The following is a 17,147-nucleotide window of genomic DNA, read 5'->3' on the forward strand; positions in this document are numbered from 1 at the left end:
TGAAAACTTAAAATTACCTGTTACATTAAAAATTCAGTTCAGTAGGTTAATTACTATATGGAAGTTTAGCAAATGTTTGTTTTCACCAGTGCTGGAAATGCTAGGCTATTAGACAAAAATGGCAGCTTAAATTGGGCAAATTTGATAAATGCTTTAGCATACTGGAGTCTAGTAATAAGGTTCTCATGCTCTCTCTCTCTCCTGTTTTTCATTTCCAGTGTTCTATTTAGGTGAGTTTTTGAATTCTGATTTTTCATTTAAGTTCTCCCTCTCCACTTCATGAATAATTACCCCAAAGAGAATGTCTCATTGTCTTAGAAACTGTCAAGCTTAGGTGCCTCTTCAGATGCTCATCGAACACTTGTTTTACTCAAGCTCTTCATATATAAATGTTTCTTTTTCCTTATTGTTGATGTTTTCCATTTGTTTCAAGTAAGCCTTCTGGAGATGATGACAGTATTATGTTGCAGTCTTTCATTTGCTCTGTGTTATGTAAAGCTTATATTTTATTTTGCTAGACAAAAAGAAGACACGTTTGTAAATATGTGATGGTTTTATGTTATTCTCATGATTTTATCTCCTCTATCCAGCTAGATATGAAGATAATGTTCATCTGTAATGTTTTCTCCCTCTGTAGGGCCAACATTGCCTAGACAAAACTCACAACTACCTGCTCAAGTTCAAAATGGCCCATCCCAAGAAGAATTGGAAATTCAAAGAAGGTAAATTTTCAAGTTATTGTTTGTACTTTTTCTTTATGCTTCAGAAGACAAAACTGAACATCCTGTGTTTAAAGTAGATTATGTCTTATCAGCTGTTTAAGAGTCACAACTTTTATTCTTACATTAGTAAGTTTTGTGACTATCATTAGTAAGTTACCAGATACTTGTTATGCTGGACATGAGATGTTATAAAATTTCATAAGTGTTTTTTTTTTGTAAAAATTATACTTAAGGTATGTTTAAAATATTGTAAATACGCTTAACAGAATTCAAAATCTTCTTATGGTTCAAGAAGTCTTACTTTTGTAATTATAAAGTGATCTGTGAGTACTATGATTTTCATGTGACAAATTTAACTAAAAAGTTGAAATACTGTTGGCTGTTTCTGTAACACATTGATCTTCAGATATTACTATAGGGTTTAGTAGTAGAATACAAAATCATTCTCTACTGGGCAGCATTCTTCCATGACTAGGAGTTCTCTGAAAGTGGGCAGAGTATGTAGGATGACAGGCTAACCTTTGGAGTACCAGGATGGCGAGCAGGCAGGCCTCAGAACCGCACAAACGCTGAGCTACTTAAAGTTCCACTGGAAGCCCCAACTCATCTGAGGCAGCTTGTTCAGTTTCTTTAGAGAACAGTCTTCTGTGGTAAATGCCATTCCATCCATTGAGCTGGGGTTGGGGAGGACAGGGGAGGAGCTGGTACAGCTGTTCTTCAGACAGTGTATATACTTATTAATCAGCTTGATTATTGTGGCACTGCTCATTCCCGTTCTCTCTACCTGCTGACCTCAGGTTAGATCTTTCCCAGATTCCTCTTCCCATGTCTGCTTTGACCGTCTTCAGTATGTGTTCTGGGTTATGGATGCCTCCACTGCTCCATTTATTTATGTCACAGGCATTTTTTGTTCTAAGTACTTAAGTTACATTGGGAAGGGTGGGGAGAGTGGAGGGAACAAAAAGCCTGAAACTCATCAGACAATAAACATGACATGATATAGTAGAAGATGGTAAGTGCTATGGGGAAAAATGCAACAGAGTAAGGAGGATTATATGTTGTGAAGGGGCAGAGGGAAGTGCTGGTTGTAATTTTATTTTATTTTTCCGTCCATTACTTATCAGTCTCAGTACTTGTGAGTTTAAATAGAGTGGTCAGGGTAGATCTCATTGAGATGAAAAGAAGGAATTAACCAAGCAGATACCTATGTAAGTGCATTCTGTGCAGAGGCCTTAAGGAAGGATGGTGCTTGTGTGTACATGGGAAAACAAGGAGGCCGTGGAGGCTGGAGCACAAGAGAGTATTAGGAGTAGAGGTCAGATCATGCAGGACCTTGCAGGCTCCTGTGAAGAATTTAACCTTTACTCTGAGAGAAAGGAGAACCATTGTACAGTTTTGAACATAGGCATGATCTGACTTAAAATTTTAGCAGAATCAGTCAGTCGCTCTGTTGAGCCTACACTATTGAGAGACGACTTGAGGCAGGTGCAGTGTTGTGACAGCAGCTCAACAAGAAAGCCAGTTAAGAGGCTGTTGCAGTGAACTAGGCAGGAGATAATGGTGGCTTCCCCCAGGTGATAGAAGTGGTTGTTGAGAAGTCAGATCCTTATATGTCTTGGTGGATTGTATGGTGGGGATGAGGGAAGGAGAGGGGTTGAGGTTTTTAGGCTAAGCTAGTGGGAAGGATGGAGTTGCCATTAATAGTTGTGAAAGACTGCGTAGAGCAGGTCTTGTTGGGGGATGTCAAAAATGAATTTTGAGGATGTTCGGTTGAGATTTTTACTGGACATGTAAGTAGAGATGTTGAATATTAGTCTCTAGGAGACTAAGGAAGAATTCTAAACATATAACTCTTTCCTACCCTTTCTGTCTTCTGGAAATCTCATGATAAATTTGCCCTACTAATGACCACCACCTTCAGTTTTCTACTTGGTCATGGGTTTATTTATATGCATTTTAATGATGTTTCTGGAATTTTAGTAGAATTTTGGGGAAGATTACAGGACTCCTCAATCTACCAACCTGAATAAGAGTCCAGACACTCCTGTCTTGTCATCTCCCTGCTCAGCATTCCTTATGGCTGCCTCTCCTCACATCAGTTTACTTCTTTGGCCTGGCATTTAGGAACTCACCCCATGTTTGTGTTTCACCCCCTCATGACTGTCTCTGTGTACACCATACTCATCTTTCCCTCTGTGTTTCTGTGTAGCATTCACCTCTTCTGACATGTCCTTCTCATATCCTTTCTACGTTGTCATTTTCTGTAGACTCTTCTCCAGGCACACTGATGTTCCTCTTTTCTGAATTCCTGTAACTTAATCACACAGTGTTTTGTATTTTCTTCCTACTTGTTTATTTTACATTTGAGTATTACCTCCACAGTGAACATTATGGGCTAATTTGAGAGTAGAAACCTCAATAAAGTTTCTAATAAAAAGTTAAGAAGTTTCTGGTACTGAATTAATTTATATGCAGGTTTTGGGGTATAAGACAGAAAGTATATATTTGACCTTTAATGTAGTAATTTTCTTTACTTTTGCCTAATTTTTTCCCCACTCTAAACCCATGGTTTGGAGGAGAAATTACTGATGTTTAGCTGGTAAATGGCCTTTTAGAGACTTCCCAGGTGCTAGGGAAGACATTACCTAGGAAGGTTGTTGAGTTGATTAAGATAACACACTCTTTTCTTGCTGCCTAGGATTTTCTGTGTTTTTTGGGAGTTGGTGGGAGGTTCACGGAGGAGGTGCTCTTTGAGCTGTGCCTAAAGAGGCAATAAAGTAGGAGTTTCCAGTCATAGAAGGGAAAAGCATTCCAGGAAGAAAGAGTAGGTGTGTAAAGGCAAGGCGATGCAAACACACGTGCAATGTGAGTACGCTTCCTCCTTCCCCCTCCAGGACCAGTGGTATGGTTAGATGAGGTTGTGTCCACCTTGTAAGGGCCTTATATACAATTATAAAAAAGGTATTTGTCATTTTTCTTTGACATATATCCCGTACAATCTGTTTTTGCCTGTGGTTAAACCATACTTGGAAAAAGATACTACAAAACTCTAAAATATCTACTAAATATTTATATAGACACTTAGTACTGGTTTTCACTTTCTCTCAGCTGACAGTAGTGCATGGCTGGATCTGGTTGTGTAGGCTAGCAAACGGGAAGGATGTATAGCACAGTCTAGTGTGAAGTTTGGTTCCCAGTAGAAATTATATTTCCAAAATTTATTTCATGTGGTTATTTATATAAAAATCATTTTTTAAAACTTGATTTAATCTTCAGAGGCACAATAAAATACCCTCAGGCCAACTTCTTACTTCATAAGTTGAGTGAAATTGTCCTGTTAACTTTGGCTGTTTAACTGGCCTTTTTCTATACTATTACTGGAACGTGTAATGAAAAACATTATCAGTTTGCATTATAAATTCACAGCTGTGAGGATGTGGGTGAAGTGCCAAATGAAAAGAGGGATTAGGTGAAAGTTGGCCAACTTGGTTTCTTTCCCTTGCTCAGCTCCTAGACACTGGCAGCCAGACCTGTAGAGCCCAGCAAGAAACTAAGATTCCTCTGTGGGAAAATTGCCATGGCCAAGAGAAGACAGAGATGTTGACACTCGTCCTTGCCAGTGAAGCTCATTTACTTAAGGGCCTCTGATCAACTTTGGTGCTGCTTATAAATATGAACAGACAGCCAAGGATCATCAAACCTTTCAGGCCAACTTCTATAAAAGAAGGACCAAAACAAAGAGTTGAAATTGTATGAAATAGTTGCAATGCAGGGAGCGGAAGAAAACCTAAAAATATACTGCAATAGCTTCAGAGAACTAGGAGAATATATTTCATTGATGAAATAAAAATGGGTAGTTATTTTAAATGGATCATTCAGAGAACAAGAAAGTAAACATGGAAACTTTTTTTAAAAACCACCTCACTTTTTTTTTTTCCCCCCGAGAAATAGAAGGGCCTGTGCTGTGTCTTACATAATCCCAGCACTTTGGGAGGCTGAGGTGGGCAGATCACGAGGTTAGGAGTTAAAGACCAGCCTGGCCAATATGGTGAAACCCGGTCTCTACTAAAAATGCAAAAATTAGCCAGGCCTGGTGGCATGCACCTGTAGTTCCAGCTACTTGAGAGGCTGAGGCAGAAGAATCGCTTGAACCCGGGAGGCCAAGGTCGCAATGAGCTGAGATCGTGCCATTGCACCCCAGCCTGGCGACAGAGCAAGATTCTGTCTCAAAAAAAAAAAAAAAAAAAAAAAAAAGAAAGAAATAGAAGTTTTGAGAACTAAGGTTGAGGAATTTATTCTCTGAAAATAGTCCTAAAACAAAGAGGTGGCATATGAGAAAGAAAGTAAAGTAAGAAGATCAGATTAGAAGGTTCAGCATCCAAATAATAGAAGTTCTGGGGGAGTGGGAAGGAGAACAAAAACGTGAAGAAATTGAATTTGCAAATAAATAACAAGAAAATTTGCTGGAACTCATTGATTGTCTAGATCAAAGGTCCGCAAACTTTTTCTGGGAAGGGCCATCTGTGTCATTTGCTAGGCTCTTCCTTTGTAGCTTGCCATAGACAAAACGGAAATAAATGGTTGTAGCCAGATTTGGCCCTAGGGCTGTATACAGTTTGCTAGCTTCTGGTTTAGGTCAAAAAAGCTCACCAAAAGTCCAGCCCAGTAAGTGGGGAAAAAACCAAAGACCTCCCACCAAGACCTCTCACTATGGTATTTTAGAATGTTGTCCTAGAATAAGTAAGATTTCAAATGCTTGGTAAGGGGTGGTGGGAGTGACAAGGTGGGGGAGCTTCAAAATCCTAAGAGAATCTCTTTCCAGTCTAAAATCTCCTCTTCTGCACAACTTCCTAAGAAGCTATTGGAAGATGTGTTCTGTTAAGATGAGGGAGTAAAGCAAGAATGATGAACCCATGACAGCATCCAGGAGACAAGGAATCCAACTTTGGAAAGAGATAGGTAATTCCCGCACGACTAAGGTCAAAGCAAAACCTAGGGAATAGCCCGTCCGGTTGGGGGCGCTGGGAGGGCTGAAGGCTCCCGATGGGTAGTTTCTGAGGGGAAGCAAAACAAAAGAATAGAAAAACCTGACCGTGGTTCTGCTATGTTGGACCATGTTGATAGGGATTACAGTTCTAATGGAGAGTTTGGGGTGAAGTAGGGACAGGTATATAGAAAAAGAATCAAATTTTTAAAAGTACTACTTTTTAGCACCAAAATAAGAAAAAAATTGTTCTAGAAAGTAAATGTGATCAGCAGTGAATTATGTGATATGTGAATATTGGTGTATCCAAAGTGGTGGTATGGGTTTATTGGGAAAATGGAGAAGAAAAAGTTTTGGGGAGCTAGAGATATAGGAATTAAATCATTTGTATAGTAGGAAGTCAGTAGATAACATCTAAATATGAAAAGTCTAGAAGTAATAGTTCTAAATGAATTACTGTATTTAGAAACATGTGATAAGTACCAGAGTATTGAAAATAATTGCTTCTGGGGAGCAAAATCAGAAGTGGTGAGCGTTAGTAAGAGGATTACTGTTCTAAGTCTTATAATATAATTTGGCTTTTTAAGTTATTTATTACTACTGTTATGTTTAATTTTTTATTTTTAATAAATGTAGAGTCAATAGAGCAAATGTCTAAGTGTTCATTCTTACTAGTCCAATACCTTTTATTATTATATCATTTATTAAATAGTTTTTGGTTCCTACTCATATAATTAATATTTGGCTTGGCCATGATGAGGAAACATATTCTAAGAAACATGAGTCAGTCCTATGTTAGTCTCCACATAGAACCTTAATATAGTTAATATCTATAAATAGTTCGCAAATCACCAGTACTATCTGAAAGTTATAAAAGGGGAATAATAATTGCGGCACAGAACTGAGTAGTTGGAACAATGAGAGTGTATAGCCCTCCTATTGGCCTTCGGAGGCCGGATGGACCAAAAGTTGACCGTCTTCTCTTGTGAGTATCAACTCTTGCCTCAGCGGCTTTGTAATATTAAAACTTAGCTGTCTTATTACATTTTATCCATTTTTTATTTGTTTACTGATAGTGAAGTGAAATGCTCATGTTATACGATCAAACTGTGTCTGTGTAGTTTTATTTTCTGAGAAATGTCAATAATAACAGTGTTACTAAATATTACCAACTCAGAACATTTTTCCTAGACTGTTCCTACTTCATTTTGTTAAAATTGAAATCATTCTTATTTACCTAGTAACACTATTCATTATAGGTAAAGCTGGGTGAAATGTATTTTGAACTGATGTTACTTACATTTTACTTGCTTCAAGAAATGTCTTTGAGTCAACATAAACTAAATAATGAATATATATTTAAAAAGCTATTAATCTCAATGTGGGCTGATGCTTTGTGCATCTATTTACATTTGGGGATAGCTGTTTTGGAGAGAAATAGGTATTTGGGTGGTGGAGGAACTGTGTCTGATATTTTTTAAATGCTTAAAAAATAATATTGGCGATTTGCACTATAATTGTTTCTGAAAAAAATTTATATTCTCAGAAACTTTCAAATTATTGTAGAATATATATGCCTAGCTTAAAAGAAAAATTAAAGTAGTCCGTCAGGATCTTTCATGGTTCAGAATTAAGGCACTCTTTCTTTGAAAAAAGTCCTCAGACGATTCTATTAATGACTGAAGAAAACAGTTGGAGAGAGAACTCTAGGAAGAGGAGCCATGTGCATTTCCAGTATGTGAATTGGCAGCGATAATTCTGAAGAAAAGCAAAGTTTATAAATTTGGAAACTCCTCCTAGAAAGCTACACAAATGTCTTGCTTTAGAGGTCAAAACATGAGAGTCAAATTTATAAACCATCCAATTTAGGTGGGAATTATTCATGCCACACAAGATTCGGAAGCCAGAGATTTTCTGCTTGAATCACTATTTTGGGAAATCCGTTTAGATGGGCATCTTTTCAGCAAGCAAGCTAAAAATTAGCTTAAAGTGTTCAACACTTTCTTTTCTTACCTTCAGAACAAGAAAATAGTAAGAATCTCCTGCAGCTATATGAATTGCCTGCTTGAATCATCTGTCTGTGAACTTAGAAATATTCTCCAGCATTGTGTCCTTTTCCTATATCAGTAGACACTCCTTATCTTTTATAGCCTGAAAACCCTGGAATATGATGACATGTGGAACAAACTTCTTAAGTCAATACAACCTAGCTGTAAATGCTGTTACCAATAATTCTTTCAGATTCACCTCACCCATGCCTGGCCTTCTGCTTGTGACTTAAGCTTACTTTTTGTGTGTTAAAAGCATTGTATTGCTTAGAGAAACAGCCATTAACTTGGTGGTTAAAAAAAAACCCAACTACTAAGAACTTGAATGAGAAATGAAATGTAGTCATAGAATACTATTTGGTTCAGCTGTGAGCAGTATTTACATTATCATGTTAATAATGTAAGCTGTGAATATTGATTTTCCATATTGGGAGAAGCATGAGTGTAGTGAGGGAGTTGTAGAAGGCATCTTCCTGTTAGAAAGTAGATAGCAAAAGCTAAAATGTAAGAAACAGCTGCAAGAGTAGGAAACGGGTGGGAGGGTTGAGGCAGTGAACTACTGATTTTTGTTATAAACTTTAAAAACTATGTATTTATGTTGTTTTGGTAAAATAGAAGAAGTAACAGAAATGCTCAAAGATCTAAAAACTTCGATCTTTTCATCATAGATTTCTTGGGACAGCTACTGTGCTCTTAAATGTTTTTCTTTAGCTTCTGTATTTAAATTTGTTCTAATTAGAATAATATGGGTGTATCTTTTGCCCTTTGGGCCCAACAGATTGCTTAGAGCATTATATTTAAAATGGCCCATATTTTTTGATGTAGGTTGAATATCTGAAATTTAATACAGGCTCCAGCTGAGTTTATTAACTGCAGGTTACTGGAGAAACAACAACCAACCCTGACTTTTCTCTGTTTATTATTAAAAACATTCTTTTGAATACATCTGATTTCTTCCCCTCATCCCTGCAGATAAAGTTATTGTTATCCCTCAAAAACTTTGGCAGCTAGTGATTTATCAAATAGCATAATGAAGTCCGTACTAGATCCTGAAAATCTGATTTTATTAGTAGTCAGTATCTCAAACAACTACTCATAAATAAATAACTACTCATAAATAAAGTCAGTTTCTTGTGTTTTTCTCTTGCAGTCATTGTTAAGTGTGATGGTATGTCCAGGAGAGGGTGTGTGTTTTGTGAGAGCAGTGGGGTTGATGTATTTGTCAAATGGGCCTTTTCTTTTGTTGTATAGCCAGCTTAGGAAACATGAAGGAGAGAGATTTTTGGAAAGATCTTACTGGTGTGTTGGTACCACTGGAAGGAACAAAGGGATAGCATGCATGTGCTGTCATTTAGCTTTGTCTCTAACTAGACCCACCCAGTTTATTAGCCAGTCCAGAAAGTCCCAATTTGAAATTTCCAAATAATAACTATTGTTAGGCCGGGCACGGTGCCTCACACCTGTAATCCCAGCACTTTGGGAGGCCAAGGCGGGTGGATCATGAGGTCAGGAGATCGAGACCATCCTGGCTAACACTGTGAAACCCCGTCTCTACTAAAAATACAAAAAATTAGCCGGGCATGGTGGCGGGCACCTGTAGTCCCAGCTACTCGGGAGGCTGAGGCAAGAGAATGGTGTGAACCTGGGAGGTGGAGCTGGCAGTGAGCCAAGATTGCATGGCTGTACTCCAGCCTGGGCGACAGAGCAAGACTCTGTCTCGGGGAAGAAAAAACAAAACAAAACAAAAAAACTATTGTTATAGCCCACATTGAACGTTCTTATGTTTCAAGTACTTCTTAAAGAGCTTTTAGGTATTACTTCATTTAATCTTCCCCACAGTGCTATGAAATACATATGTGTAAGATAAAGATACTTTTTTTTTTTTTTTTTTTTTGGAGACAGGGTCTTACTCTGTCACCCAGGCTGGGGTACAGGGGCATAGTCTCAGCTCACAGCCACCTACATTCCCCGGGTTCAAGTGATCCTCCTGCCTCAGCCTCCCAAGTAGCTGGGATTACAGGCGCACACCACCACGCCCAGCTAATTTTTGTAATTTTAGTAGAGACAGGGTTCCACCATGTTGGCCAAGCTAGTCTCAAACTCCTGACCTCGGCCTCCCAAAGTGCTGGGATTACAGGCATGAGCCACCGTGCCTGGCAAAGATAACTTTTTTTTTAGGGAAGGTTAATTGACACAACTTTTCCTAAAGACAATTTGGAACCATGTGTCAAAAATCTTAAATTCATACCTTTTCACCTAGCAAAATTTATGTCCTTGTTGATCCTATAGAAACAGAAAAAGATTCAAAGATGAAGACAAATGTTATTGCAGTATTGCCAATAGTGTTAGGATAACTTAATATCCTACTGTAGGAGACTGCTTAGACTGTGGACAGCAAAATAATCGAATATTATTATGCACTCATGGAAAATAAAGATGCTGAACTAAGTGCCTTAGGATAACTCTGTGTGTGTGTGTGTGCGCGCGTGCGTGCGTGTGTCCATCCAGAGTTGTACACACAGGCAGGTTCTCATCCCAGATATCCTCAGTTTTACTAACTTATGTCTCCCTCCCTCCCTCCCTTCCTTCCCTTCTTTTTCTTCCTTCCCCGCTTCCTCCTTTCTTTTCTTTCATTGTTTTTGGAGACAAGGTGTCATTCTGTTGCCTGGGCTGATGTGTGATGATGCAATCTTATCTTACTGTAGCCTCAGACTCCTAGGCCCAAGCGATCCTTCTCCCTCAGCCTCCCAAGTAGCTGGGAATACAGGTGCATGGCACCATGCCTGGCTGATTTTAAAATTTTTTGTAGAGATGGGTCTTGCTTCGTTGTGCAGGCCCATCTTGAACTCTTGGGTTCAGACAATCCTCCCACTCAGCCTCCCAAAGTGCTAGGATTACAGGCCTGAGCCACTGCTCCCAGACCAACTTTCACAATATATTAAGTGAGAGAAAGGAAAGCAGATTTCACAGTAGCGGGAAATGGTTACATTTTATTTTGTTTTTAAAGTTTATATGTGTATTTTTACACAAGGGGAAGTCTAGAGGTATATAGGGGTGCGTGTGTGTGCGTATGTGTATATATAGATGCGTGTCTTTATATACATATGTTGATGATAGTTGCCTCTGGATATGAGATTTCAATCATTTAAAGTTTATTTCTTCTTTCTTGACTCTTTTTCATTCAGTAAACTTTTTTTTTTTTTTTTTGAGGTGGAGTCTTGCTCTGTCACCCAGGCTGGAGTGCAGTGGCACGATCTCGGCTCACTGCAGCCTCTGCCTCCCAGGTTCAAGCGATTCTCCTGCCTCAGCCTCCCAAGTAGCTGGGATTATAGGCACACGCTACCATGCCCGGCGAATTTTTTATATTTTTGGTGGAGATGGGGTTTCACCGTGTTGGCCAGGCCAGTCTCGAACTCCTGACCTCAAGTGATGCACCTGCCTCGGCCTCCCAAAGTGCTGGGATTACAGGTGTGAGTCACTACAACCGGCCCATTCAGTAAATATTTATTGAGCTATTGCTGTGGCCAGTCATTGTATTTTCTGAAATAATTATTATTTGTACAATTAAATTTGATATTAAGGATATTACAATTTTACAAATGTTTTCACTAAATAATTAAAATAATGACTTGGTTATTAAAGTGGTATGTTATTTGGAAAATTCATTTACTTGCAACACTACTTATGAAAAGTACAGAATAAAATGAAATGTTAGTGTAATGTGCTGAAGCATTCAGCCAATATGATGCTAATAGGAGAAATGATTTTCATTTGTATGAAACAGTCCCTATCCAAGGTAGCCTTCAGGTGGGAGGAGAGATGTTTGCATGCTCAACATTGCTTTTATTTGACTCAGAAATAGTTTACATAGGTGAAAAAAATCGCTTTTTCATGATGAGTAGCCATAGATGCATGTTTTTACTTTTTTTTTTTTTTTCCCAGACAACTACAAGAACAGCAACGGCAAAAGGAGCTGGAGCGGGAAAGGCTGGAGCGAGAAAGAATGGAAAGAGAAAGGTTGGAGAGAGAGAGGTTAGAAAGGGAAAGGCTGGAGAGGGAGCGACTGGAACAAGAACAGCTGGAGAGAGAGAGACAAGAACGGGAACGGCAGGAACGCCTGGAGCGGCAGGAACGCCTGGATCGGGAGAGGCAAGAAAGACAAGAACGAGAGAGGCTGGAGAGACTGGAACGGGAGAGGCAAGAAAGGGAGCGACAAGAGCAGTTAGAAAGGGAACAGCTGGAATGGGAGAGAGAGCGCAGAATATCAAGTGCTGGTAAGAAGTTTACAAACTCTTCTGTGTTCTTGTATCTGAGCTTGGATGATGTCTCTTGTGCAGTCACGTGTTAAAATATTTCACATTTGAGATGTTTGGGATTAAGCCATACAATTTGAAATTATGAAAAAATATGCAGCAATTACTACTTTAACATTTTCTTTTTATTTCTCTCTGTATTGCTTTTATTGCTTGGAGACTTAAAGAAAGCTCTTGGAAATTTTTATTCTGCCATTCTAATTCTTCTAACTCCCTATAAAATGGCTATAAAGTGTAAGTGTGTTTTTATGGGAAATTTTTTATACTGGATGAACTTCAAATATATTTCCCTCATGAGATCACTTAAATTGTCTCAAATACTATAGTACTGTAGTACCATTCAGCAAGAAATTTGCTTGATTGCATTCTAAAGATTTTGGAGGAAGAATTATTTTAGAGAAATATTCTCTAAGACTAGTTATTTAAATATGCTTTCTGGTATTATGAAAAATTAGTGAAAATTATGGAATCTGGTATTTACTGAAAGACATAAGGGTTAATATATGGCTGAAAGTTTGAGATATTTTAACGTTTATTAAAATTAACATTCATTATAGGATTTAAGAATATTCCTTATGGCCTAATTAAAAAGTCTCAATGTGGTTTGATTAAATAGTGGTTGGTTGGTTGGTTGATTAAGTTAATTTATGTATTTTTAGCTGCCTAATTATTTTCTGGAGTTATGGCCAACAAAACAAAACTTTTCCACAAATTAGCATTGAATAGGAGCATTGAACCCTTCGTATTAAATGTTTTGCCAGCTTTACTAGTTTTGCTATTTGTTGTTTTTAAAAAAACAACTAAATTTATTCTTCTGTTTATGGTCCTATTCATGTGATTTTAATGTCCTTTTTCTTGTGGACTAAATAAAAATTAAGACTAATACTAGCTTTTTCTTGTAAAAGAAATTAGTCAATGAGATTTATTAATCCACTTATTAGATAAAAGGAAACTTATTTCATCCCCTTCTGAATCTCAAAATGTATTTACAAGTTAAAATATTCTTGGGTGAAAATAGTTATTTGCGTTTGTGCCTAATTCTCTGATACTAACTGTAGTCTACATTTATACATTGTGTCTGAATGCTGGTTTTGTGGCTTCACTAGCTCCCTTTTTCTCTCTCCTTTTTTATCCTGTCTTTTGCTGCTGCTTTCCACCTTCTGTCCAGCTCCATCTTCAGACAGCTCCCTGTATAACGCTCCACTTCCTGAGTATTCCAGTTGCCAGCCTCCTTCAGCACCTCCTCCATCATATGCTAAAGTCATCTCAGCTCCAGTGTCAGATGCCACTCCTGATTATGCTGTAGTGACTGCTTTGCCACCTACTTCCACACCCCCTACACCACCACTGCGACACTCAGCGACACGTTTTGCAACATCTTTAGGTTCAGCCTTCCACCCTGTTCTTCCCCATTACGCTACAGTTCCTCGTCCTCTGAACAAAAACTCTCGACCTTCTTCTCCTGTGAACACACCCTCTTCTCAGCCTCCAGCTACGAAACCCTGTGCCTGGTCTACTTCCAATTTTTCGCCCCTCCCTCCATCTCCTCCAATAATGATTAGCAGCCCCCCAGGCAAAGCTACTGGTCCAAGGCCTGTCCTCCCTGTTTGTGTTTCTTCTCCTGTGCCCCAAATGCCTCCATCACCGACAGCACCCAATGGGCTGGTTGACTCTGTAACATATCCAGTGTCTCCACCGCCTACCTCAGGGCCAGCAGTTCCTCCGCCGCCGCCTCCACTGCCTTCCCTCGCATCACTCTCACACTGTGGATCTCAAGCTTCTCCTCCTCCAAGCACCCCTATTGCCTCAACTCCCTCATCCAAGCCTAGTGTTCTCCCTTCTCCCTCTGCAGCTGCCCCTGCCTCTGTTGAGACTCCTCTAAACTCTGTGCTGGGAGACTCTTCTGCTTCTGAGCCAGGCTTGCAGGCAGCCTCTCAGCCGGCCGAGACTCCAGCCCAACAGGGTAAGGCTTTCATTATTGCTACTAACAGCTAATCACTTGAAAATGTTATATAGCAGCAACTTTAATTGCCTGAATGGATGGGTAGGATGGTTTTGATCCTCGAACATTTATATGCCATAATGCCATGCTTTTTTTTTTTAATTAAAAAAATTAAAGTAGAAAAATGTTTTTCCTGTTGGATTAATTGCATTTGGAGGAATTTCCTTATTGAACTAGGTTTTGATATCTTTTATAGTATCACAGTTAAAGATGTTTTCTAGTATTTAAGAGCCCCTCATAATACATTTCTTTATTTTATTTTTCTTTTTTTTGTTTTTTTGAGACAGAGTCTTGCTGTGTTGCCCAGGCTGGAGTAGAGTGGCACGATCTCAGCTCACTGCAACCTCCACCTCCCGGGTTCCAGCAATTCTCCTGCCTTAGCCAGCTGAGTAGCTGGAGTTACAGGCACATGCCACCACGCCCAGCTAATTTTTGTATTTTTAGTAGAGACAGGGTTTTGTCATGTTGACCAGGCTGGTCTTGAACTCCTGACCTCATGTGATCTGCCCCTTCGGCCTCCCAAAGTTGCTAGGATTACAAGTGTGAGCACCGCACCCAGCTAATACATTTCTTTCACTGGGAAAACTTTGCTTGACACGTTGATCTACCACACAATAAATACATGATCTAAATTGTTTTCCTTCATTTTTCTGGGAGACTTAGAGAGATATATTTAGTGCCCAACTGTAGTCATTAGATATGTCATCCCAGAGTTTCCTTTAGAGCAGTTCTGATCTTGGGCCCTGTTTCCTTCTTGCCTTTCCTATATCAGATGCCCCATGTTGGACTTTCAGGATAGGTGTCACCCTAACCCTTGGAGCATTATGACTTTGCAGGAGGAGTAGAGAGGATGGCAGGGTTCGTATATGCCCTAAAGGGTTCCAATGTCCAAAATTACAATAAGTAGTGGCTTGAAGGGGTAATCAAGAGAGAATAGCATCCTCTAGTTATTCTCCGTGTCCCTACCTTATTGTTATGGTAACAGGGAAGGCAGGATGTAATCTCTAAGTGGATTATTTGTAAGTAGAAAAGGACCTGGTTCTGTAAGTAAATAAGAAGATGCTTGGCAACCCTAGTTTTTAAAATATGATTTAAGGAGGACTACAGAAAGAAAACTGAAAACAAATTTGTACTTAAACATTGCAAGGCTTGTTATTGCTGTATATATATATATATTTTGTTGTTGTTGACTTACCAAATTTGCTTAAAAGGTTAGTCAGAATTCTAAGATGTTCAGTTTGGTTTGACCATGACACTTATACTGTACAAAATGGGCACAGCCAGCCTGACAAAGTGACCTGCTGTACCCTCAGAACTCTTAACAACCCCTACAGAAGGGACAGACTATTTCTAGATGCTTCTTTTAACAATTTATGTTTTCTGCTTGTGTAACTGCTCAAGCTGAAAAAGTTAGCAGTTACCACCCAGTGTGCAAAATAGCATTTTATTCGTTCTGAAAACACCCCTCTTAAACCTTAACTAAAGGAGCACCTACTGTTTCAGGATTCTGTTATTAAATAAATTCTTGTTCACTCCCTTTGTGATTTTATAACATTTGAAAATTTCTCTTCTTGCCCCCCATTTTGTGGGATAAAAACTCTACTTCAAATCCTATGGTATTTAATTATTTCCGAGCTTTATTTTGAGGTTTTACTTTGTACTAGTAAATTCCTTTACTTCAGTGATTCTCAGCCTTGGCTATCCATTGAATTTAAATGTGAAGTATTTTTTAAAATGCTGAAGCTGGGACTTACTCCTCCTTCATGTTTTTAATACAGCCACTTTGACTGTAAACAATTAAATGTATGTGTTCACTGTTACTGAATTTACTGTCTCAACACTTAAGGTTAATGTGGATTATTTTGGGTCTGTTATTTCAAGTAGTACTAACTGCCATCCTATATACTAGTTTGTTTTTTCAGGGATGCTTACCTCTCTTCCAAATTTTATAAGTATTTATTTTGCTTATTTACCAAATCCCCATGAAGAAAAAGTCTTAATTAGATGATCTGTTGCATAGTTCTATTACTAAAGCTCTAACCTAAAGTAAGTAGTTATATATACTTGGACCTTACATTTCAGTATCTTTCAAAAACTGATCTAGACTTTTACAACTATGATAAATTGGACTCATTAAGTAAATACACGAGTCAGTTTAATTTAGCATGGCATTCTGCGTACCTTCCCACATAAAATAATATCACTCAGCTCTATTGTTGATGGTCTTACTTAACATTTCTCTCTCTCAGGCATTGTCTTGGGACCACTTGCACCTCCACCTCCTCCACCACTCCCACCAGGGCCTGCACAGGCTTCAGTAGCCCTCCCTCCTCCCCCAGGGCCCCCTCCACCTCCTCCACTCCCATCCACTGGGCCTCCACCGCCCCCTCCTCCCCCTCCTCTCCCTAATCAAGTACCCCCTCCTCCTCCACCACCTCCTGCCCCACCCCTCCCTGCATCTGGATTCTTTTTGGCATCCATGTCAGAAGACAATCGCCCTTTAACTGGACTTGCAGCTGCAATTGCCGGAGCAAAACTTAGGAAAGTGTCACGGGTAAATACCTTTCTGAAAAATTTTTTTAATATATCTTATTCTTCCTAAATATCTAAAATGTTGAATTTATTGTATTCTAATTTTATGAAATGTTATGAACTTCATTGATTTAAAAAATTGAAATAATTTACCCTGGTGCGATGGCTCCTACCTATATAATCCCTGCACTTTGGGAGGCTGGGGTGGGCGGATCACCTGAGGTCAGGAGTTCGAGACCAGGCTGGCCAACATGGTAAAACCCTATCTCACTAAAAATACAAAACTTAGCCAGGTGTGTGACACATGCCTATAATCCCAGCTGCTCGGGAGGCTGAGGCAGAAGAATCGCTTGAACCCGGGAGGTGGAGGTTGCAGTGAGCCGAGATCATGCCACTGCACTCTAGCCTGGGTGACAGAGTAAGACTTTGTCTCAAAAAATAAAATAAATAAAAATTAAAAATTGATATAATTTAAATTTTTGTAGTGAAGTTGTAAGAATAGTATAAATAATTTCTATAAATTCATCACCTACATTCACCCATTAA

At 38.9% G+C, this 17,147-nt stretch overlaps 1 protein-coding gene across 19 annotated transcripts in view; it reads left to right on the forward strand.

Moving 5' to 3' along the window:
• ENAH (ENAH actin regulator) overlaps positions 1–17,147 on the forward strand; it is a 154,714-nt gene that overhangs the window by 118,282 nt on the left and 19,285 nt on the right. For 7 of the 19 annotated variants that reach the window (XM_063800653.1, XM_054668545.2, XM_024354213.3 and 4 more), the window contains 4 exons: positions 638–722; positions 11,697–12,028; positions 13,236–14,030; positions 16,319–16,623. In XM_063800653.1, coding sequence (XP_063656723.1) covers positions 638–722; positions 11,697–12,028; positions 13,236–14,030; positions 16,319–16,623 — 1,517 coding nt within the window. 19 annotated transcript variants of the gene reach the window in all.

This window comes from Pan troglodytes, chromosome 1 (assembly GCF_028858775.2).
Source record: "Pan troglodytes isolate AG18354 chromosome 1, NHGRI_mPanTro3-v2.0_pri, whole genome shotgun sequence".
Taxonomy (NCBI): Eukaryota; Metazoa; Chordata; class Mammalia; order Primates; family Hominidae; genus Pan; species Pan troglodytes.